The sequence below is a fragment of the Onychostoma macrolepis genome, chromosome 01 (assembly GCF_012432095.1).
Source record: "Onychostoma macrolepis isolate SWU-2019 chromosome 01, ASM1243209v1, whole genome shotgun sequence".
Lineage (NCBI taxonomy): Eukaryota > Metazoa > Chordata > Actinopteri > Cypriniformes > Cyprinidae > Onychostoma > Onychostoma macrolepis.
The window spans coordinates 20,043,983-20,069,042 of NC_081155.1; the positions used below are offsets into that span (position 1 = coordinate 20,043,983).

The 25,060-nt window shown below is 36.8% G+C and overlaps 1 protein-coding gene across 3 annotated transcripts; it reads right to left on the reverse strand.

The window, feature by feature from the left end:
* Window positions 1-78: 78 nt before the first annotated feature.
* Window positions 79-24,219, reverse strand: naa15b (N-alpha-acetyltransferase 15, NatA auxiliary subunit b). 3 transcript variants are annotated; one of them, XM_058773219.1, is made up of 21 exons: window positions 23,956-24,216; window positions 15,504-15,588; window positions 15,070-15,174; window positions 13,332-13,489; window positions 10,112-10,246; window positions 8,950-9,103; window positions 8,643-8,762; window positions 8,428-8,523; window positions 8,235-8,341; window positions 8,079-8,151; window positions 7,692-7,727; window positions 6,620-6,789; window positions 6,302-6,454; window positions 6,083-6,211; window positions 5,774-5,987; window positions 5,223-5,416; window positions 4,956-5,064; window positions 4,693-4,791; window positions 4,379-4,522; window positions 4,184-4,281; window positions 79-1,116 (listed from the first exon to the last, which is right to left on the reverse strand). In XM_058773219.1, exons 1-21 carry the CDS (start codon window positions 24,007-24,009, stop codon window positions 916-918), a joined length of 2,634 nt encoding a protein of 877 aa, XP_058629202.1. In that variant the 5' UTR covers window positions 24,010-24,216; the 3' UTR covers window positions 79-915. The 3 variants fall into 3 exon arrangements, 2 of the variants coding, with proteins under 2 accessions (XP_058629202.1, XP_058629209.1); XM_058773226.1 differs by lacking the exon at window positions 7,692-7,727 and having other exon boundaries at window positions 23,956-24,215; XR_009270761.1 differs by lacking the exons at window positions 79-1,116; window positions 4,184-4,281; window positions 4,379-4,522; ... (4 more) ...; window positions 6,083-6,211; window positions 6,302-6,454 and having other exon boundaries at window positions 6,677-6,789; window positions 7,692-7,799; window positions 23,956-24,219.
* Between the last annotated feature and the right edge of the window lie 841 nt (window positions 24,220-25,060).

Genomic DNA, 25,060 nt, shown 5'->3' on the forward strand with positions numbered 1-25,060 from the left:
ACAAAACAAAAAAACAGTTTTACTACAAATACCATCAATGAGAAAAAAACAGCGATGTGCATGGACTGGTGCCAAATGTGTGCTCTCACTGTTTGATTTTTTTATTACAAAAAAATCTATCATACAACAAACTCGTCTTTGAACACTGTAACCCATTTGGATCAAACAGAGTGATAGAATGAGGTAAAATGAAGGAGAAAGGAGGAAAAAGGTTTGCTTTTGTCAACTTCACAGGTTCTTGATCACAGTTTACTGTCGTTTGTTGGATACAGCCTCCTCTTCAATCTTCAAGATATGCAATAAGGAACCTCTACACATGCTGCTTCCCCATTATGACATCACTTCCTGTCCACACCCAGTCTCTCCCCTAAACCGTGTCCAATGATTCAGCTGCCTTTTCACAACAACTCAAAATAGATCTTTTGCACAACAAGCCACGCATCCTTTTAAGCTTTTATTTTTCATATAAATTACTCTTTAAAACAGGGGAAAGATGGGTTTGAGTGCGCTTCTCTTGCTCGGTTTGTTGACTATGGGATTTGCTCTCACCATTGCACAAAGTTTGCATTCAGACATACTGTATTTCAAAATGGGATGCATGTTTGACTAGTTTTCAGTTAGAGAGTAGTCATCAGCAAGGTTAAAAAAGTAAAATGGGCATTTCATTCTCTTCTCCCCCATACCCCTCCTCTTCTTCCTCTTCTCCCCCCCATACCCCTCCTCTTCTTCCTCCACTCCAAAACACAGTCATTGTCTGTCAGTCCTAACTGCAATTTCTGGGGGTGTAGAAGATCGCAGGAAGTTCCTCACATAATCGCAATAGTCAGTGGCAACCGTCTCGGGTGTTTGACAGTGGCGGTGCCGCACCGCTTCCCATTCCACCTCCTCCCTCAGTCCTTCACCCTCTTCGGACGTTCACATATCATTGGCCAGCTCCTCAGTTTCTGTGGAGACATCTCCATTGACCGCAATCTTCATGTTTTCCTCGTAGCCTGGGGGCATGAAGGCCAGCGTATAGGGGTAGATCTTATGACACTCCGCTCGGTATAACTCGGCGGTTTCCTTAGCCTCTCCAAGGATGCCACCACGCAGGCTTTCCAAAACCTCTGTACAGATCTGCAAAAATAAAGTAGTACTGTATTATAAGCAAGTAATACACTAGGGTTTCCCAATTGGGGGTTAATAAGTTGCATAACTGCAGGGGGTTCATAAGTTGATGAAAAGCTAATAATTAATTAAACAATGTATAATTAAAATAAAGAAGTGCCTCTGCTTCCTGATGATTCACTCAACCCCATGTCATCCAAGATATTCATGTCTTTCTTTCTTCAGTCGAAAAGAAATGAAGGTTTTTGAGGAGAACATTCCAAGATTTATTTCCATATAGTGGACTTCAATGGGAGCTAACAGTTTGAAGGTCCAAATTGCACTTTCAATGCAGCTTCAAAGGTGTCAGCACAATCCCAGCTGAGGAATAAGGATCTAATCTAGTGAAACGATTGGCCATTTTCTAAAAAAAAAAAATTATATATTTATATAAAATAGGGCTGTGACGGTGGCAGATTTTTACCATCTCGGTGGTAATGGACCAACTACCGCCGGTGGCGCGGTGTTGTGTATATTTATATATATAATTCTGAATCGCAAAAATAAATAAATGAGGCTCAATCATCTATTAACAAACATGCGTGTTTACTTCAGCACTTCCATCAGTGAACACTCAGCCTGCAAAACACTGAACTAAATATCAAAGAAATAATACAGTTAAATAGGAAAGTAGCCTTAAATAAGAAAGTTAAATACACCCTGTCTACCTCACGCGAGCGGCGCGGTGAGAACCCATTATAATCAGTGATGCTGTCTACTAGATGCGGCGCGATACGACACTACAAATCCCTCACAGTAAACTGCCTCGTCCTATTTATGATGTACTGACACAAAGTTCAAATGTCCTGTAGACAGACTCGACCTGTTGTGCCGCGACGCGGCGTCCGGTTTAGACACGGTTCACTGTTCCGCCACCAAGCAAGCGGGCACGTTAACTCCTCGTCTGCACGCGCTCTCTGTGGAATAGGAATCGCGGCGTATGTTGCCACATTACTTGTTAGCATCTTCCATTTACCGCTGTCTCGTTCGTATTTGACCAGTTTGGAGAAAGCCTCACCAATACAAACTTGACCAGCCTGGCGTTTGCGATCACGTGAACTTGAAGACGCTTGTACACACGCGGATGGGTGACATGAATGGAAATGATTCCAGATCGGCGATGTAGTATTTGGTTTCCCAAAAAGGTCCATCGCTCATCACGAAATAAATTTGCTAAATGCAGAATAAACTGTATTTTCCTGCGCTCAAACCTGCCAATCTAAAGGAAATGCCGTGCATGGCGTTTGAGGTAATTAGTGAATTAGTATAGATTTATAGTCTAAATAAAACAATCTGCAACTGTATATTATTACACTTATATAGAAAACTTTGTATTATGCTTGTTATAGAGTGTGTGATGTCACGTGCACTACCGCCGGTGGCAATAGACAACCGCGGTGACAACCGACCATCGCGGTGATGCGGTTGTCACGGTGACTGTCACAGCCCTAATATAAAATATATTTTTAACCGCAAATGCGCATCTTGCACTAGCTTGCATTCACACATTATCAGGCATGTGATCAGCTAAAGACAGAAAAGAAGGAAAATCTAACCACGCCCCAGTCACACCCACAAGCCACGCCCACAGCACTTATTAAAAATTTATATTAAAAGATATCTTATATTGTAATACATACGATTGTCCTGTAAAAAATAAAAAGCCACATTTAATAATATATTATATTGTTATCATGATTATGATAAAGTACTATATAGTAATGTATATAGAATTGTTATCATTAAAGTACCTGCCAAAAGTTAGAAAAATTACAATTACTAATGATTTTGAAATAAATATCTTCTGCTCATCAAGGCTGAATTTATTTGATCAAAATAAAGTAAAAAAAAAAAAAACAGCAATATTGTATAGCAAAATTTTTAAAAAGTTTTCAATTTTAATATATTATAAAATGTTATTCCTGTAATGCAAAGCAGAATTTTCTTCATTACTCCAGTTTTCAGTGTTACATGATCTTTTAGAAATAATTACAATTTATTTGACTTCTGATTTCTGATTATTATCAATGTTGAAAACAATTTTGCCGCTTAATATTTTGTGTGGAAATGGTGATTCACTATTTTTGATAAATATTAAGTTTAACAGCATTTATTTGCATTCATCAAATATATTAATTAAATTTGTTAATGCATTTATTAAATATAATTTTGAATGTCTTTACTCACTTTCATGCATGATGAATAAAATTATTAATTTCTCTCTCTTTTTAAAATCTTATACAAATGTTTGAGTGGTATCAAAACTGTTTTTAGCATTGATAATGAGAAATGTTTCTTGAACAGCAAATCAGCATATTAGAATGATTTCTGAAGGATTGTGAGACACTGAAACTTCTCTTTGTAAACAATAACAGATGTGCAAACGTTTCTAATGACGAATGTTGTTCCCAAATGCAAATTAAAGCAGCTCAAACCAAGCACAGCACAGCTAGCACTAACAGTGAATCGAAACTAAAAACAGTACTGTAACAGCAGACATGTAGCGCATCTGACTACAGCCTATTATATAATTACATCACAACCGTTGTGAATTTTTTGACAGCACTAGCAATCTCAAATTCTCACCGCCGTTCATAAAGTCATCGGGTTGAGTAACACGGCTCGCGTTTGGCGCTTTGAATCATTTGAACGCTTCTAACTGTCCTGCAGATGGCGCCGCGAGCTCGTGCAGAGCTCTCAGGACCAGTCAGTCCATGATGTTTTAGGAAACAATCTTTTCAGTTTATTTAGGTAATAGCTTAAGGTCATTTGCGACCGATTGTTTCGCTAGATATGACCCTTAATTCCTTGGCTGGGATCATGTAGAGCCATGTAAAGCTGCATTGAAACTGCAATTTGGACCTTCAACTCATTGGCTGCCATTGAAGTCCACTATATGGAGGAAAATCCTGGAATGTTTCCTCAAAATCCTAAATTTCTTTTCGACTGAAGAAAGACGGACATGAACATCTTGGATGACGTGAATTATCAGGAAGTTTTTATTCTAGAAGTGAACTAATCCTAGCCCATTATGTACCTGAATGTTTCTGTTGTTCAGTGATTCATCAAGTGCTACAGCCAGTTCCACCGCTTTCTTCTGTGTTGAAGGGTCTAAGTAGAACATCATTTTGGCAGCTGTAAAGGAAGAAAACAGGTGAAATTGAAATTTGAACATGAAAAATGAGCAACTTTTAAAAAAGCTGAGTGCATATAACGTGTTGAGTATGCACACCTGCTACTCGATGAGGGATGGAATTGAAGTGCTTGGTGAGGAAGGCCTGGTTGAAGCTCTTAGCATTACTTTCCCCAAACAGCCTGGAGATTTCCTGCTTGAGAACCATGCTGACCGATTCTGCTAGGTCTTTACTTTCGGACACTGTCAGCCAATCAATAGCAACACATTACCAACCAATCACAACACGCTGAGGTGAAAATGGCGTCATAAAACAACAAATAAGACATCGTAACCAGTTGATAAAATGAAAAAATAAAAAAAAATACAAGACTAACTAAACTAAGAGCAAGAGGCAACCTGGGCTCACTCACCTCCTTTAAAGAAGCGCACTAAACACTGGTGAAGCCAAGGGTGGTCCGGGTCTATTGCATAGGCCCTCTTCACTGACTGCAGCATTAAGAGGAACTTTTCTGTGAGGAAAGTGAAGACAAAGAACATTCAAATTATGCATCTATTCAAGTTGCAATGTAATGGAAGTAGTAACGGATAATTTTTTTTCATACATCCAAGAGAAACATTATCAAAAAAGAAAAACTATTATTAGACTTTACAAATGGAGATGTAAAGTATATACCTTTCCTAAAGTAGATCTCAAAGGCCAGAAGGTGTGTGTCTATCTTATTCTTCACCAGGTTTTTCAAGGGTGTCAAAAACTTTACAGCTTCATCTAACGGGTTCTCAACCTTAAAAATGAAAGAGAAAGAGAAATATTTTTGTCCAAGCACAATAAAAGTCTTCGAATTTGCCCTTGGGTTCCTACTAAAGAGACAAATTGTTTAAAAGCCTTTTAGATACAGAATTCCCCACTTTCACAAACATTACTCTTAAAACAAACACACACCCTGGCGAGTTTCTCTGGTATAAGTTCCTCTTTAGGTCCACCGATCTCTTCGTCATCATCCTCTTTTTTCTTTTTCTGGTTCTTTAACTGTTTCTCTTTCTCTGCATTCTTTTTTTCTTCCTCCAGCTGTGCTTTCTTCTGTGCTCTTCGTTGCTTATTTCTTAACTTCTTCAGTTCTTTGTCAGTCAGGTTCCCTGTTTAGAAAACAGAAGCAACATTTTTACATAAGCACACTTTAAACATATACAGGCTTGCTTCAGTGTACGGAAGACCATTTCTGGCATGGAATTAAAAAAACAAAACAAAAAATTATGACTTTTTCCTCCATCACACAATTTGGACTGTGAAAAAAAGAGTCTCAGGAAAAAAAATTAAATAAAATTGCAAAAACAAGTTAATTGAGTCTTTTTTGTCTCACTATTCTTACTTTTCTCCCCCTCACAATTCTACAAGGGAAAAAAAGTCAAAACTGTGAGGGGTAAAAGTCGAAAAAAACGTCATTTTTTTATTCCATGACAGAAACTGGTCTCTAAAGATTTATGTCATATTACCAGTATCAGCCTGTAGTTCCTTGCTGTCATCCGTTAGCGGGTTGTCATGCAGGTTGAGGTAGATTTGGATGGCGGTTTGTGAGGCTTTAAAGTAGAATGGGTGCATACGTAACACGTCCTCCAGTTTAAGCAGGTCCACATAGGAACGCAGCGTCATCTTCCGCATGCAGTACGTATGGAAGTCAAACTGGTCATCTGTTATCTCTACAAAGTGCTGTAATGAACAGATGTGAGAAGGAAGTAGTCAGATGAGGAGGTAAAAGCAACACACAAATACCATAATATATTGACAAAGCAAAGACGACTGACCCTTTCAATCTCGTGGCATTTTTTGAGTGCTTCTCCATATTTCTTCATGGATTTATAGGCCAGAGCACATTCAGTCTGGAACCACATGCACTGCATCTCATTCAAATTCTCTACCGCAGACGCTCCCTCCTGAGAGAGAGGAACAAAGCTGTTACATACAAAACATCTATGAGAAGGTTGTGTACTATGCACTCAAAAGTACGCACACACTTCCCTTACCCTAGTGAATTTGGCGCACATTTCCTCAGCCTCCTTAATCAGACCTGCTTTAAGCAGGTACTTGGCGCATTTGGAGTTAATAAAACGGTCTGCTGTGTCCAGGGCCTGAGCTTCGTCCATCCAACGAGCTGCTTCCCGGATATTCCCAGCATGCTGAGTGAGGAAATACAAACGGGACACAATGGAGCCAGGATATCAATCAAATAAAATCACTGAACCCAGCTAATTATTCTAATTTTCTTTTAATTACCCACACTGTTCAGTCGTGTTCAATCATCGCTTTAATTAGCATACTGCAAAATAGTAATTGTATTGTACCTTGTATATCTTGGCTTTAATGAGGAAGAGCTCTATCAGAGTAGGTGTGCTCTCAATGGCAGCGTTGATGTTTTCGAGAGCCATGGTGTGCTGGCCGATCTGATCATAGTGCTGAGCCAGGAAATATTGCACCCAGAGTAACGTAGTGGGTGGCTCCTCTTTGCCATCATCTATATGTAAACATCAAAAGAACCAATCAGATAATGCTAATCCACTGATACACATTAGGCAGATCAGATCAGATTAGATCAGACAGCATTAAAAGCATCATATTAATTTAGCCATTATGCCCACTTATAATGTTTGCTTCTTTGCACTAATCTAGTTTTATACAAGCACTTTCCACCTTCTGCCTCTTAGATTTAAATAGCCTGTTTTTTTCAGTACTGTGTCTTTAAACCTTACATCTTTCTTTGAGTAATAATTATAATTAAATTATATAAAAAATAAAATTGTATTAATAATAATAATAATAATAATAATAATAGGAGATAGATAAATGTGCATTATTAAAAAAAAAAAAAAAACTATAGTTTGTAAATAAGAACAGTTTTTAAAAGTGTTCTTCAATATAATCTTGGCAAAGTCTGCATTATGTTGATTTAAACTGTAAAAACCAGATGGATATTATCAGGGAGCTTGATAATACAAATGTTAGCTGCTAAATTGTCATTTTGGGATCCTTCTGAAGGATATACAGAGCAGAAGGTGCTACACACTGCCAGGAACAACAAATGGTCTGCCAAAATGTCTACATATTCATTTCTACATTTTACATATTTTTGTACACAAAGAAAACAAAAATGACGACTTTATTCAACAATTTCATCTCTTCCGTGTCAGTCTCCATTGTGCATTCACAAGAGTACCACGACGCATGCGTATGGACCTACATTCTGGCATCATGGTACTGTCTTGAATGCGCATCGAATTCTGACATGAAAGAGAAGAAATCGCTGAATTAAGTTGTTATTTTTGTTTTCTTTGGACATAAAAAGTATTCTCGTAGCTTCAGAAAATTACAGTTGAAGCACTGATGTCACATGGACAATTTTTACGATGTTCTTACTACCTTTCTGGGTCTTGAACGTGTCAGTTGTGTTGCTGTCTATGGAGGGTCAGAAAGCTCTCAGATTTCATCACAAATATCATAATTTGTGTTCCGAAGATGAACGAAGGTCTTACAGGTTTGGAATGACATGAGGGTGAGTAATTAATGACAGAAATTTCATTTTTGGGTGAACTATCCCTTTAACTCTTTTTCACATAAATGTCGGTGTTCACATAGTTACAACAGCTCCGACAATATTTCAATATGGTATTTTTGCACTAGAGAGAGTTTTGTGTTCTGCAAGTTTTAGTGCAAATTGACATTTTATTTCATTTTCAAAACAAATTTGATTGGTCATAATATGACCCGATACTTTAAATTGTAAAAAAAAAAAAAAAAAAAACATACCATTTGGGCTGAACATTCGACAGCTCCGTAATGATGTTTCAAAACCAACAACTAATTCTTCAATTATTGACACCTGCAATTAAAACAAAATGTGAAAAACACATTTGGATGTAAACCCTAATTAGCATGTTCTGTGAGATTAGATTCGGTCCTCACCTTCTCTTTGTCCTGATAGAGAGATCGGAGTGTGGTGAAGACTGGAGGACAGCCCTTACTGAAGTTCATTCTTAAATATCTATCCAGACACTCCCGAAACCTATCTCCTGAACAATACAGAAACAATTTCATTCAATAAACATACAACTTGCAGAAGAAGCTGACGTATCTGACCAGAGGAAGAGCAGCCTACCGGACAGGAAGCTGAGTGGTAATCTGCGAGGTACGAGGCCTTTAGGGTATTTCTCCCAGGCCTCCTCATAGATCTTCAGCTTCTCTTCTGTACTTGCTAAAAAACACCAGAATTTGCTGTGTTTTGTTAAACTCTTACAAATGTGTGTGTAAGATGAGAGATAAAAACATGTCAACATGTCAACATGTCAAAAACAAATCATTTTTCATGTATACCAGGCTTAAGGGCTTTTTCCAGGCCATGGTAATAAGACCAGTTTTCAGGATTTCTCTCCTGTAGTCGTCTGTACACATCTGCCGCCTCCTCAAACCGTTCCAGATTCAACAGCAGCTCCCCTACACATCCACAACACGAGGAGAGAAAATAAAGAGATAATTTTCCATAGGGAACCACAAACAGGAAGTGAATCTGCTAGACAAGCAAAATGTGAATAGGAAAAACTGCATAATGGCCAAAATAATATAAAAGCACAAGGAAAAAAAAAAAGGGAAAAAAGTGGAAGAAAGAGGTGCACTGATGTACCTTTGGTTTCCTCCACGGCCAGTTTATCACAGATCTGTTTCTCGTAGGTGGTGAGATGCTCCAGAGCTTCTCTGAAGAGTCCCGCCTCCCTCAGGACCTGATTCTGATACAGCAGCAGCTCACTGTACTCATAATCCACCTTGTCAGGAGATGTCTGAAAAATCAAACATTCATAAACATCATAAAAAACAAATGCTGTAAGGATTTGTTGAGTGAACTAATTCCACTATATAACAGTTAGGAATCTTTTATTTAGCCTGCCAACTTGTAGTTTCCCTTTGTGCTAGAAACCAATGAGAGGAAGTAAGCGTCTTATCTTTGACGCCACAACAATCGCGTGCCATTGTGTTGCCTGTTGACCTGGAGTGACAGGTTGACGTCTTCACAATACCTCATTAGCCACTCCTGTTACCTCTGCCCCTGTTCTTTCAAATCTATTCCAAGCTAACAGGGACGTAAAAAGTAAAAGGTACTTTAATACTAAGTCGGATATTTTTTCATGCCCTGAGAATAGCGCTTGTGGTTCGATACAATGTAGATGTGAGTGTAAAATTCCCCTCAACTTTCCTATCAAATCTCCACTGTCCCAGGTAATAAACACAAAACACAATAAGATAAAAGTCTGTTCTTAATATTAGTCAAACAACGGTATAATGGAAAAAAAAGGCTTTTTTGTTTTTTACTTGCATGAGCTTTTAAGTTAAACATTCTTTTACTTGTTAACTAAAAGAATTCAACATTTCTGAACAATTGAAAAAATACAGTAGAAATGAGGTGAAAATGAAAATTAGAAATGTTGCCTTGGTTACTAAATGAAATGCATACAAAATGAAATACTAAAATTACTAAAACAAAAAACTAGATAGAAATATGTTAATACATAAAAATAATTTCAATTATAACGTAATAAAAATTAAAACTACTAAACATAAATGCACATCAAAATAAAACAAAAATATTATTACAAATTTATAAATGTGTATTAATAATACTTATTCTGACTGATACAATCCATGTTGTGATACTTTTCACTTTCAAAAATTGGGGTTTAAAGTCTTGTTTTCACTGGTACTGGCATAAATTACTAACATGTGTGTATTGTGACAACCCTACAAGATTAAGAACTTGAATCTTGCTGTATCTTCTGATGTCTTCATTTTACCTGTTGTGTTTTTCTAAACTCCTCAATGATTTTGGCAGCCATCTCATAGTCCTCTAAGAGGTGATACGCAATGGCGTAGCCAATCCATGACGCTCGCTGCGCTGGCCGCAACTGCAGCAGCTGATACCGGGTCTCCTATAAGAGAGTCAATACAGTCAGAAGGAGGGATTTCTCTGGTGTTGGGTTTTTAAAAGGTTCAAGCTTAAAGCTTTTAAAAGTAGAGATGTTCCGATACCCTTTTTCCCTTCCCGATACCGATTCCGATACCTAGACTCACGGTATCGGCCGATACCGAGTACTGATCCGATACTGTGTATCTGGTTATACAGCTATACTTACTAGCCCTGTATGAATTGATACAATTATTTTATGGTGCACTTCACCATAGATAGATAGTCTGGCGAGTAAACAAAAAATATAATATATAATGTTTGGAAAAAAGTACACTGTTAACATCAGTCAGTCAAGCATTATAAATATATTATGATAATCAAGTATTATTGATAGAACTTTAGCAATTAGAATTAAAACTTGGTAACCATGTATGAATGCATATTAGTCATTTTAACTGAACTTAGGACTGGTGGTGGTGCTTTTTTGGTCATTCAGTGTTTCTGTAAAAATGGGGAAAAAACTATCAATAATACTGATAAGATAATAATAATAATCATACTATGAATTCTGCTAAGAACAATATAAGCACTAAGGATTAACGAGCTGCTGGATTCATGAATATTAATCACGTTGTCTGCATTGGCTCGAACTGATTTGCTGAAATCAAAACAGGGACGATAATAGGTGAGCGCCAGCCAATGAGATTGACGTTTGCGCATTAGCTCCGCCTACTACCGGAGAACCCGGCAGTTAAACTGAAGAATTCCAAAGGAGCTCCGTTATTTTGACAGAAAAATACAACAAAGAATATAGTTTACATACCATTCGGAATTGACGCGCTACATGTAAAAGACTCTCTCTCTGCGTGTGACAAAAAAAGCAAAGCGACGGCGAGTTGTCCGCTTCACACTAGCTTCACGCTGCGCATCCATTCAGATGATCTGAAAAATAGATAGCTTGACAGAGAGCGAAACTCTGAAGCGCTCAGTCTGAGTGTTCGGCGAGTGACAATATATCTGTGCTAAACTTATACATAGACTCCAACTCACACACTGGCGAGTAAAATCTGATTATTTATCAGCCAGTGGCTAATATTAGACATCATTTAGTCGCCCAGGGTGAAGATTTAGTCGCATATGCGAGTGATTTACTGGCAATGTGCTAGCACGTTTGTACTTCTTCGCTGCTTTAAATAGTGGTTGCTTGTGGCAACACAGCACAACTTCCTGTGTTTGCATTCTGAGCAGCGAAGAAAAATTGATTTCCTATTTGCAGCGTTAAGCAAAGCTAGCGCGCATAACTATAGGTCTTGTCTAAGAAAATGGTATCGGATCGGTACATGGGTTCAAGTACTCGCCGATACCGATGCCAGAATTTTTTGTGGTATCGGTGGAATTTCCGATACTAGTATCGGAATCGGAACAACCCTATTTAAAAGGTTTAAGTTCTTGCTGAATACAGAGGTGAAATTAGATCCCTTTCAAAACAATGTAACAAAGTACCATCTAAAACTACAGAAAACAACTGCAGAGCCATATTGCACAAAGCCCACATATGAAAGGCTTTCATTTCAGTGGTAAAAGTAGGTATCAGAGTAGCCTGAGGGTATGAAACATTAAACACCCACTTTATCATAGTGCAGAAGAAATAAAGAAATAAAGACGAGAGAGGAGGAGAGAGAAGCAAGCTCAAGAGACAGGAAATGGACATTGCTGAGTCACGGCTGCTGTATTTGGCTCAACATACACATGCATCTTAAGTGTTTCACCTCAACAATGTGCAATAATATGGGGCTATTAATTACATTAATGCAATTAATATTAACTTATTTTAAATAATATATTTTACATATATAAGAGCATATTAAAGGGCATATTCTACAATAAATAAAATTTACACTACAGTTCAACTGTTTGAGGTCAGTAAATATCTTTTCACCAAGGCTGCATTCTTTGAAAAATACAGTAAAACGATGAAATATTATTACAATTTAAGATAACAGTTTTCTATCTTATTTATTTTAAAATACATTTTATTTCTGTAATGGCAAATCTGAATTTTTAGAAAGCCATTATTTCAGTTTTCAGTGCCTTCCGTAATCATTGTAATATGATTTAGCGCTCGAGAAACATTTTTAGACCTGTTTCAAACTTTGAATTGAATTTATTTTAATTAAAAAGACTAGTAAACATTCAGTAATAAAATATGAGCAAATAAATTGAGAAATATCACAAAAAATACACCAGAATAAATATACAAATATAGCACTGATTTAAGATTTTCAGCTGGGTCTACAATTAGCATTCAGGTAGAGAAATACTATAGAAAGTAATCAAATGTAAAATAACACTTCACTCAAATACAGATTTTTCCTAACATTTAAAGTTACAAAAGTTATTCAGTCAAGAGAAGTGAGTGATTGTTTGATTAACACAGACAACAGCACTGCTGTCACTTTAAGACCGAATGCACAAATCCAATATGTTACCTTAAGACATAATCGACTGGTTTTATGTGAATACTCACCAAGATGGGCATTTTCACATAATTGTGTGTGTATCTGACCGTTTAACCACCACAATACACACACACAAAAAAAAACCTCAATCCAGTATTTGTGAGCTGTCGGAGAGGAGGTTCTGTGTGCACGCGTTTTGGGAGTGAGAGCTTAGAAAACAGCATGCAAGTACGAAATTGGCATCTCTTGAAAAAGGAAGACACGGTAGTGCTGAATCACTCATGCTGTTTGTGAAATTACAGTCTCACAGAAATTTTTCAAAATACTGATTTGATCTGATAATCTGTGGGGATTCATTTACTTATTTAACTTACACGCTTTTTTTGTGGATAAATGTTTGCAGAAATGTCCTGCATTATAAACGTGGAACCTGTGGGAATTTGTAAAATTATGCACAATACCCACAAACCCAGGCTGAAATTCAAGTCCTGATAAATGGCTTTACTATCTTTTTTAAATAATTTAATTTATCCACGCTGATTAAAAACATTAATTTCTTTCAAAAAAACGTATTGAACACAAAACAAATTCTGAACAGTACTGTAAATCAGCAAATAAAATGAAACTAATACTCGTACACATACTCACCCTGTAACCCTCCAGGTCTCTCATCTGGATCTGCAGGAGGGAGAGATCTCGAAGGATCTGCAAGTTGTCTTTGTCCCATTTCAGTGCGTTTCTGTAGCACTTAATAGCCTCGTCATACTTCTTGTCAGACCTCTGGAGCAAACCGTACACGTGCCAGCCTGAAAATGTCACGTTAAGGAGAGCAGAGGAACTTCACAGAGACACTACAGAGCTGATGACAGTGCAATACTGTGCCCAGGATAATCACTAAAATTTACAAAGCCGGAGACTATTCTTTTCTACTCAATGAGTCAAGGACCCCCCCAAATATTAAGATCCCCAATGCAATATATATTCGGGGAAAAAAATAAAATTGATACAGCATAGTATCGTGATATCTTCCGCGGCAATACCGTATCGATACACGGATGACAATATCAATCTTTTATTATACTATTTGGTCAAATAATAAAATCTATTTCTTAACAGTCCACTAGATGGTGGTGTTGAGTTTTTTTTCTGGTGAGGTCAGCTGGGTCACCTTCAGCATGCAGTAAATTGGTAAAATAAAGATGGCGGCATCACGGAACGTTATCAGGAAAGCCCCATCCGTGTTTAGATCGGATGTAAAACTATGTTTTATTTATTTTAAATGTAACAGTAATTTACTTTCAAATGCCCCAATTGCTGAAGGGTCTGCACAAATATTTTTGTACAAGTTTAAGTTGCATTATTCAAAATACCTCTAGTAGCAAAGCAGTGCATATCTGCTTACATTTAATTAAGGTGGACAAGACTAGATTGTAATACAAGTAATTGAGTTTGCCAGGTGCATACAACATTCATGACAGGTTTTCATGAAAGTGTTGGTCAGTTTGTCTGCTTGACAATCCCATTTTTCACTGCAGCAATAAAATTGAAGTGAGATAAACAGAGAAATTATTATTTTTAATTAAAACAGATGTTGCCAAAGTTTTCCTTTGGGGACATAATCTGAAGTTGGAAACAAGGTAATAAACTGCAATATATCGCAGAAAATCACAATAATATTGTATCGTGATAAGTATCGTGGGTCCTCTGGTGATTCCCACCCCTAAAATAAATATATATATATATATATATATATATATATATATGGTTTAATTTATACTATCAAGGAAGACAGAGTGATTGTCAGCAAAAATTAATAAGTAAAGTTATATGGACAACGTGTTGCAAAGTTAAATGATTGGCGTGTACTGTTTATTTTCATCAAGGCCATCCACATTACTAAAATATCAAGAAAATATTTAGTATTAAGCCAACTTCGCCTGTCTTCAGTCTTCAGTGAAACATTCAATTAAACTTAAGCATTTCAAAAACTGTGGAAAGGGTGTCTCATAAAGAAACAACCAATAAAAGAATTAAGTAATTTATTACATGGTATTTTTCTCTGTGAAACCGAACTTCTAGGATGTGAAGCATTTGTCTGGCAGCGAGGAAACACTGCACTGTGTGTTTGGCTCTCTAAACAGTTCATGGTGTCACTGCACATCATAGTCAGACACAGGGCAGGAATCTTGGCCGGGGTCCATCACCCCCAGCGGCAGCGACAGGCTTCAAATCGAGACAAATACGCAAGTGTTAATTCTGCTGCTGTGAACATGAGAACAAACTCATTCCAACTGCTCCAACACAGGGACCATTATCATACTACCACGTATAAATTTCAAACTGAAAGCTTTCAAATGTGTGTGTCAGTCTCTATATCCAAGGATACAGACGTGGCTCTTCAGGTCATTTCGGAGACCTCTGCGGACAAGTTCATAGGCTTCTTCTTTCTTCCCCAGGCAGTTCAGGGTCAGGCCTTTCATCGCCAGCGTCTCTGCAAAGATCATTACCTTTAACTTTTCATCCTCTGTAAACCATCACGCGCTAAGTAAACAAACACCTGCACATTGCACACAGGAACGTTTTACGTTAAAGACACCACAATTTAAGCTAGTAACCTTGATTATATCACTGCAGTCTAAAACTATATGAATATGCATGTCTTTATGTAGTATTAACGTGCCAAACTGATATTTGGCTATTTTTATAACTGCCTCACTGGTCATTCTGCCCAGTCAAATTCATTTCGATTTGTGTTATTCACATTAAAATGAAATAGGAGTGTAGTTGTACGTCATGAACACTTCCAAGCAGGGTTCTTACCTCCATGTTCAGAGAACTTGGGATTGGAGAGAATCTGTTTGCAGAATTTCAGTCCATTTCTGTACTGCTTGTGTTCATAACATCTCTGAGGACATATGAGAAAAAAAAACATTAATACAAAAATGAAAAAATAAATAGAGGAAGAGAAAAAAAAAAAAAAAAAAGTAATCTCGGCCAGCGGTGTTACTGTTAAAAAACCGAATGCAATGATTTGCAAATCTCATTATTATATTCACAATAGAACATATCAAAAGAAGTGTTTAAACTGAGGAAATGTACAATTTAAAGGAAAAAATAAAGTAATTTTGAACATGATGGCCACAACACGTCTCAAAAAAGTTTGGATAGGTGCAACCAAAGGCTAGAAAAGTAAGTGTTACTAAAAAGAAACGGCTGATAACACTTTTCTAGGCATATTCAGTTTCACAATTAAATGCCTAGTGCTTCCTAAAGACAATCCATGGCAGGCTAACCTTGTGTGAGTGTTGCCTACACACACGCACACGCACACACACACACACACGCACGCACACACATGCACGCACACACATGCACGCACACACATGCACGCACACACACACATGCACGCACACACATGCACGCACACACACGCGCACACACACGCACACACACGCACACACACGCACACAGTCCCCTGCAAACTCTGTAAATGATGGTAATTTACTCAGAGCAGTTCTATTTGGAGCAGCTTCTGTTTCCTCTTTATTACACAGGCCTCTGCTCAGCCAGCAGGTGGTGAGATCGCTAACATCACCTCATTCTGTCAGCAAATCTGGAATCTGCTCTTCCACATTCAGTACAGCACTACTGAATCAGTGACTTCAGATCAATTCAGGCCATCTTACATACCACAACCTTAAAAACAGAGGCTTTGGAAACTATTAGTACAGCAGCCCCAGCAGATTTTAACAATATGGTATGATTTCAGATGCTAACAACTTTGTGTTAGTGGCTTAGTACAATAGAATAGGGTTGCAAAGGGGCGGAAAATTTCCGGTAATTTTCCAGAAGCTTTCAATGGGAACTTTGTCTGGGGAATTTTCCAAGTTTGAAACTTAACAGGAATTTATGGGAATTAACTGGAAATTTTGGGAAATTTATAAAACTGTATCATATACAATCATAAATATAAACATTTTGTTTGATCATAGGCTCACATGCATGCAAACTAATACAAATGAAAAAAAAAAAAAAAAACATTTATGGGGGGATCTGTGATGCTTTTTTCAGAATTTATTGATGAATAAAAACTTATGAACAGTGTTTATTCAGAATAGAAATCTTTTCTAACAACATAAGTCTTTACTATTATATAATTAATTTAAATTTAATTTAATTAATTTAATCCTTGTTGAATAAAAGTATTCATTTATTTTAAGAAAAAAAAAAAGAGAAAAGATAATGACCCTAAACTTTTGAATGGTAGAGTATTGTTAAAAAAGGATTTCTATTTTAAATAAACAGTTCTTTTTTTTCACTCTTTATTTCAAAGAATCCTGAAAAAAAAAAAAAAAATTATTAAGCAGCTGTTTCCAAAATTGATAATAAATAAGCATATTAGAATGATTTCTGAAGAATCATGTGACACTGTAGACTGGAGTAATGATGTGCAAAATTCAGCTTTGCATCACAGAAATACATTATAGTGGCCAAGGCCACTTTTGTGTGCCATATGCATCAGACATTTAGCCAACATTCCGTGGGCGTGACGTCTGAGGCTGAGACTACCTCTTAGGTGACTAGAAGGGATTGTGTGTGGGGAGGGTCATTTTTAGACTCTTGTTTAATCATCATCTCACCTAAATGTTTGTTCAGTCAGTGTATTTGTTTTTACAATGGTATAGCCTAATTTAGTTGCACAGCATATTATACACAGCACAAGGAAGTCTTAAACAATTTTTTTTGGAATATTCATGTAATTTACATGAATACTTACCAAGATGGACATTTTGATATTTTGTGCGCAAGATTTAAGAAATGATCTGTACATGTTATGGAGGAAAGCACAGTGCATGTAGGGGGTGTGGCCTCAATAGCCCTGCAGTAAGCAGTGTACATGTGATTGAACAATGTGTAGGGTAGAAATTAAACTGAAATTGCATTAAATCTGGTTGTTTTAACCAAGATTGTGCTGCAAGATTTTGTTCTCAACTGCATTTAAGCTCCCAGTTCCTGCAATTTTGCAAATTTCCAGTTTATTCCCATTAATTCCTGTTAATTCCCATGGAAAGTTTCCAGTCTTGAAAATTCCCGGAATTTTGCAACCCTACAATAGAACAATGAATTCAAAATGTTAATGTACACCACCTACACCAGCTTAACTCTTTCCCCGCCAGCGTTTTTAAAAAAAAAGTTTCCAGCCACCGCCAGCATTTTTGATGGTTTTCACCTAAATGTGACGGCCCTCAGAATATTTTCTGCTATGAATATAAGAACATATTATATATCAAAATAAAGAACCAAGTCTCTGCTTTTAAACAAAAAAATATATTTTATTCTATCTTCATGTGTTCATGTTTTATCACCATTTGAATGCACGTGGGTACCATCACAAATACAACATTTTGGACAAAAAACTGAGAAAAATGCATTTTTATCAAAGTAGTGCATTTTCATGCAAAATACATTCAGATGTCATATTCTTTCACCTGTAAATAATTATATGAATAATTTAAATTGCATTCAATAAACAGAACAAACAGACACACACACACACAAACATATACATACATACATACATACATACAAGTATACACACACAGGCTACATACATACATACATATACTGTACATGCGCGCACACACACACACACACACAGATAGATAGATAGATAGATAGATAGATAGAGCCCTCCCACACACACACCCACCCCTATTCAGATCGACGGATCGGTTACAACTACATATGTTTCTGTGTCTGTAAAGGCATCTCTCTCACTGACTACATCGTCCCGATCAGATTCAAAATGGTCAAAGCATGATCTACATAGGGCAGGCTATGATCTATACATGATCTACATTTTCTCTGATCCTTCCATTTATGCCGATTCGCACCCTAAAGACCCGGAAGTCCCGTAACTCATTCAGGACATGCGCTAGGGCTTTCCTTACCGTAATACACCTAGAGCACGGATTGCCGTAAAAATTCGTCAATGGTGGGGAAGCGTTGTCTCTTAATTGACGAGATCTCTCGTCAATGGCGTTGAAAGAGTTAATAGATTAATTATTTTGAGCTTGTGTTAAACAGATTACTATAAAGACTGAAATTATGTTACACATCAGATATTGAAACAAAATATTAAAATATAAGACTATTGAAGAATATTCAAAATTTCAGAAGCAAAGCATGTCACATTTTTATGAAATAATTTTTTTTTTTTTTTTATATTTTCGGTTTCCATCTTAATTTAAGTTTAAATTATATTTATTAATTAATTAATTTATTTATTTATTTGCTTGTTTGTTTGTGATTGACCGATTATCGGTCTTACCGATATTTTTCCAGAGATTTAAGCATTTTTCTAGGACTGCCCCCTAATAGTCGACCAAAATTTTTTTAGTCGCTTTATCGGAGAAAAAAAAAATTCCACAGGCGAAGTCACACAGTCCGTGACGGACAAGATCGTTAACGGCTGGTCTTTGTGGTAATACCGTACATCGGGCAGGACATGTAAATACTCGCCTGTCATTCATCGACCTCAAATATGGCTTATCTGAAAGATGTAAGTATTAGCAACTTTACATGGCTGCTCAATCTAATGTTATCCTAGAGAAATGTGCACTATTCAAGCATCTGTGTGGAGTGTGGAAGCTGAACAGTAGCGCGCTCGCTGCAGGACAGATGGAGGTGCCGGTGAGCTCACTCCCAAAATACTCCAATTTTGGTCATACAGATAAGAGTAATACATCTTTCCAATCTGTAAAGACTCTACGTTTATTTGTGTACACTCACAATAACAACAAAAGACATGGTGCTTTTGTAAAATAATAAAAGCAAACAGGATGCACTTTCTGTCTCAGTCTCTATTAACTTGAGAGCGAAACTCCGAAACATATCTACAGAGCAAAATGTCTACTTTCAAATGAACCAATTCAAACATAAAACAAATATTCTCAGATTATGTAATCCATATGAAACATGCATACAGGTGCATCTGCAGAGATTACGAGTCAGTGTCGCCGACTGACCATTTCTTAAACCGAAAACAAAAAAGCACTAGTGTATCAATACATTATAAAAATGTTAATGCAGCCTCCTCACTGTTTTTCCCCAATACATTCATAATCATTACTTCTGCTGTGTGCTGTGGCAAGCTTTATGCGTGTGCTTGAGCACTTATAGGCTATGTAGGCAATTAAAGGCTCATTATAATTATAACAATTTAATTGGTTTATTAATAAATGTGCGATTAGTTGACTAATGCTTAAAATGAATGACTACTAGTCGACCAGAAAAATCTTTAGTCGAGGGCAGCCCTACATTTTTCCTTAATTGCATGTCGGCTCTGTGGACGTACTTCTTGAGTGATTTCGATACCATTGAAATACTAAGTCATGTGTAAACATACAAATTCAAAAGGGATTATTACATAAAATAAATCACTTTTAAAATTTATCAGACAACAATGAAAGCACTGTAATCTTGGTGGAGAAAATCAATATTGTGAATCTCTAATATTTACTACAGCTTCAGGAAATTTTAGTTTTTAATCTAATGTTTCTGTTTTGTTTTAGGTTCATTTCCATTAACAATTTTAATTAAACAGTTTTAGTTAAGAATAACAACACTGACTCTTATGTGGCTGGCAAAACTCAAGATACAATTCATAAAGCCAGATACACTAATGGTACAGAACTGAGGGTCAAAATGTAAGAGAATTGAATTCAAAATCTAGTGTGACTGTCCGTTTAATTCTCTGACATTAAAAAGCAGCTCTGTGGCTCCACATGTGGACGATGATCTTGAGTCCCTCAGACAATCCTGACCAAAAGGTCAAGGTTTTGTTGATTAGCATAGCCACATTAGCGTCTGCCAGTTAAAGGGGTCATATGATGCGATTTCTTGTTTTCCTTTACTTTAGTGTGTTGTGTAGCTGTTTGTGCATATATAAGATATGCAGAGTTACAAAGCTCAGTTTCCCACAAAAGGATTTTTCTATCTAAAAGAGCAGGCTGATCCAGACCGGGCTAAAACTCCTCATTCAAACACGCCCCCACATGTCTATGTCACGATGTAGCCCAAATGTTCACCCGAGAAAAGGCGGCGTGGTTTCAGTAACCGCAGTTAGTGTTGATACAGCTATGTCAGGGAGACGCTGTGTGTTTCTATGCAAAAGCAAAAGCACTTTTTCAAAAGTAGATGCAGTTAGGAATTATTGGTTAAGATTTGTTTACAACAGAACAGCACAACCCAAATGTTCAAATTTCTGATACATATGAGCATCATCACGGTTTCTGTCACACGACTCTGTTCCCCTTTCAGGCTTGAACTGATGGTAAAACTAAATTGAAAGCTGAAGCTCACGATTATATGGTAAGAGAAGCTACATTTCCGACGCGTGCTTGTGGCGTTTGGCCAATCACAATGCACTGGGTCAGTTGGCCAATCAGAGCAGACTGTGCTTGTTGGAAGGAGGGGCTTTGTAGAAAACGACGCCTTTGAGAGAGGCGGGGCATAGAGGAACTACAATAATGTACAGTATTTGAAAAATAATGTGTTTTTTGAACATTAAAGCATGTCAACATATTCTGTTACACCAAATAATGATCTTTAAAATAGCATCATATGACCCCTTTAATAATGACATAACTACACACTTTAACATCAAAGAGCATCTTTTTACATTGATCATGAATGTAATGAGTTCCAGGGGGTCAGTGCTTCAGCTTTACCATCATCAGAAATCTTTATACACCGTAACCATGGTAACAAAACCAAACATTTACATTTAGATTTATATTTATGCATTTGGCAAACGCTTTTATCCAAAGCAACTTCAGGACAATTCACACTGCACCAACAGATGCAGAAAACAGCAACAGACATGTTCATTGGGTTGTTGCTGGTCAGCATTTGTTTTTGCCGATCAAAGCACGATGCACGGCCTTTACAGTGCATTCAAGGTATACATATCACTAAAAGTACAACTGCCAAGTAGCTGCCAGGATAAAAGCTGGACATGCATGAGTTTGAAGATTAAAGTCATGTGTATATAATAGGGCTGCACGATAAATCGAAGTGAAATCGCGATTAGGCAGAAGCTGTGATTGTCATGCGTATCTTTCAGTGAAGCACGGTTCTGTGATCAGTAGTAAATCTTCATCCGAAGGCCAGAGGGCGCTCTCGTGCGGAAACTCCAAATACACACCGAAGAAGAAACCCAGGAAATGCCTACAGTGGTTGCTGAATAAACAGATGATTTAAATGCTCTCATTGACTAATAAACACACGACTACGACAATATATGTTTTATCTGAGTTCTTCTTATTATAATTTTCATTATAATAAGGTATATTTATAATGCAATGCCTTTATCACTGCTTAGAATACTATGAAATATCTTGCATGCCTTATTCTGTGCAAGAAGCCACATTATCTCACAGAAGGATTTATTTCAAACACTCGACTGACGTTATGAAGTGAGTTGAGAGTAAAAACATGTTATTAAATGTGGTATTTTCATGTGCTTTCAGATAGAGCAGCATTTACTACACAGAGCCGTAGTTTGAGAAGCTAGTTTAACACACAACAATGTACAATGATCTATTAAAGTTGACTAATGACATCAAAATCCAACTTCTGTAGCGATCCAAGTTAATTTTTTATTTATTTTTTTCAAATTGACTCATTTCATATAATGTCAAATTAATATTAATTAAATTGCATAAACTGTAATGCATGTGTAGCGCAAGTTAAATAGTGTGATATATAGGCCTATATCAGCATTGGCCTTTAAAAAAAAATCCATAACGGTTGACCACAACTTTAAAGTTCAGCTAAATCATTCAGTGGATTCATGACGACATTGCGATCAATCAAATACAGATCAGATGTATTACATGAGCATAAATAGCATAAAGTATAACATATATAGTATAAAGATTTTTACATGATAAAAAATTACTACTTCTGTGTTAAAATTTTGCAGTTTCGTATTTTGCATTTTAAAACATTTGTACATCATATCAACAGACAGTTATCAATGTTTTTGTAGACTTGCCTTGTTATTAGCGCAGTTCAATATTACATAGGCATGGAATAGACTGCATTTGCAAAGCTTATTATATCAAAACCACAACACATACACTACAATCTTTACTAATGCATGACAAACCCTAAACTGCTTAATAGGATTTTTTCAGCTAAAATAAATAAATATCAGATCCACCAATTTAGCAAAAGAAAGTCACTGGTTTTGGCTACAATTGAATAGCCAAGAACAAAACACTCAGCTATATGCATTCTTGTGCAAAAAACAGTGATTTTTTTTTTTTTTTTTTTTTTGCTTTTAAACACAGTATGTAAGTTTTGGCTGAGTTTGTGGCTTGAAGGCCCATCATGCTGTCAGTGTCGACTCTCAGGCAGTCTAGCAACTTATGCCCACCATCCAAATCTAATATATTTAATGGTCTGCAGTAAGAAAAGCCATGCAAAGCCGTTCAAACTAGTCTTATGAAACATGGATAAAGTAGGCAAATGCAGCAAACACAATCACAGTAATTTGTTTTAAGAGCACTAGCTGTCAAAATCCTTTATCAAGTCAGCAGTTTAAATGATTACATATAGTGAAAAGAGCGCACGACTTGACAGTGCATTAGCTGTGAATAAACTCGTCGAGTGTTTGTAGTTTTTAAGTTGAGCATCACTTAAACTTCCAGGGTTTCCTTCGGCAGAAACACTGTAGAAACACATGTTCATCTCTCCCTCTCTTCTCAAACAACTCCGGAAAGCTCACTAAATCAAAACTCGATTTTTACAGAAATATTCAGAGGATCTTTAAAAGTGATTTGCTGGATGAACAGGCCAGAAACTGCTTTCAGCTACTCACAAGCAACATTCATCCTCAAAACAGAGCAGCTTAACCCTATAAACGTAACGTTAACTGTTAGTGCTAATGCCTTCTAAAAATCAAATATAAACAAAGACTACAAGTCTCGCGTGCTGTTATCCAACCACTGACAAGTCTCTTTCCAACAGCTTTGTGTCTGTCTGTAAGCTACATCAACACACTGACAGCTAGCAGCTAACAGGCTAAAAGCTAACCTCCATTTGACAGAAAGTGACTCTTGATCGTTCAGTTTTGCACGCGCTAAAAAGTGCTGCATTAACAGCTCTTAAGCGAGCATTAACCGCTCTCATTCACACTCATGACGGTAGCCCGCAGGCTCTATTTAGTGGATGGATGTTGTTGCACTGAAGTATTAGCACTCACCAGGATCCTCTTGAACAGAGCGTTTTCTTTGGGAGGCAGAGTGACTGTCGGCATCCTTTACTCCCTCTCTCTATCAGCACATGTGAAATGAGTGCGGCTCTGTGAGGCAGCGTCTTCCCCGGTTTTTACCCCCTTGTTCTCTGAGTCCTCGCTCGGCTCGATTTAGTGCCCGTGTCGGACTAACTAACCCAGCCCTCACGTGGTGACAGAAAAGCCCCCTTTGAGCCCAAAATGGCCGATGCGGCGCTTCTCCTCCGGGTCAAGCTGCTCTGCTGCTAGTCACTGACAGCAGGGGGCGCACCATTTATAGGTCAAACAGTTTACCGTGAAAACATGAACGCTAATAATATAAACAACAAACAACAGAAAAACATTTCCATTATATAATTAAAAATACAAAGTATAATTGTTTAAATTGTACGTGATCAATAATTAAGAAAAAAATAAATAAAATCATTCATAAAATAAAAATCTTCATGTTATTTATGATAATTACCCAATAAGATGTAATATATATTATTTATATATTTAATATAATTTAACTATTTATTTATTTGAATCCAAAATTGTTTCCTTGCCTACTACAGAAATCGCGTAAATAGTCTACATTCACGCCCAATACATGTATCAAAGGATAGTGCATTTTTCCCGAAAATTTTTATTTTAATGTTGATAAATTGAAAAATTAAAATAAAAATAGTGTTCTCTGGTATTAGGTATTTAAATAAAATAACTTCTATGGAGTTTTATGTTTAACATTCAGTGGTAATGTGCGATCTTTATGGTAGGCTGTACGTCTCTAATAATATCACTCAGACACTTCAAATTGGAAATACTTAAAATGCATATTGACCATTTTTCTTGGTAACACTAATTACAAGCAGTATGCTGAATGCAGTGCTTATAAAAATGGGTGTAATAAGACAAGAGATGCATAAGCGGATTTTATTTTGTGAAAACATACAGAAAAACATTCAAGATAATAAAACTGTTTTTAATTACAGTAGTCAGAAGATCAAGTGCCAGTGTGTAAAAGGTATATAAAAACAAAAGGTTGTATAAATTAACGGGACCTTTATTTTGATAGGTGATGCGGAAGTGGATT

Excerpts from the sequence above, each read along its gene's own strand:
- naa15b (XM_058773219.1), bottom strand. The coding sequence starts at position 24,009 with ATGCCGACAGTCACTCTGCCTCCCAAAGAAAACGCTCTGTTCAAGAGG. Across the intron at positions 15,175-15,503 it reads CAAGTTCTCTGAACATGGAG|AGACGCTGGCGATGAAAGGC; the intron begins GTAAGAACCCTG and ends TGATCTTTGCAG. Across the intron at positions 9,104-10,111 it reads AGTTTAGAAAAACACAACAG|ACATCTCCTGACAAGGTGGA; the intron begins GTAAAATGAAGA and ends TTGATTTTTCAG.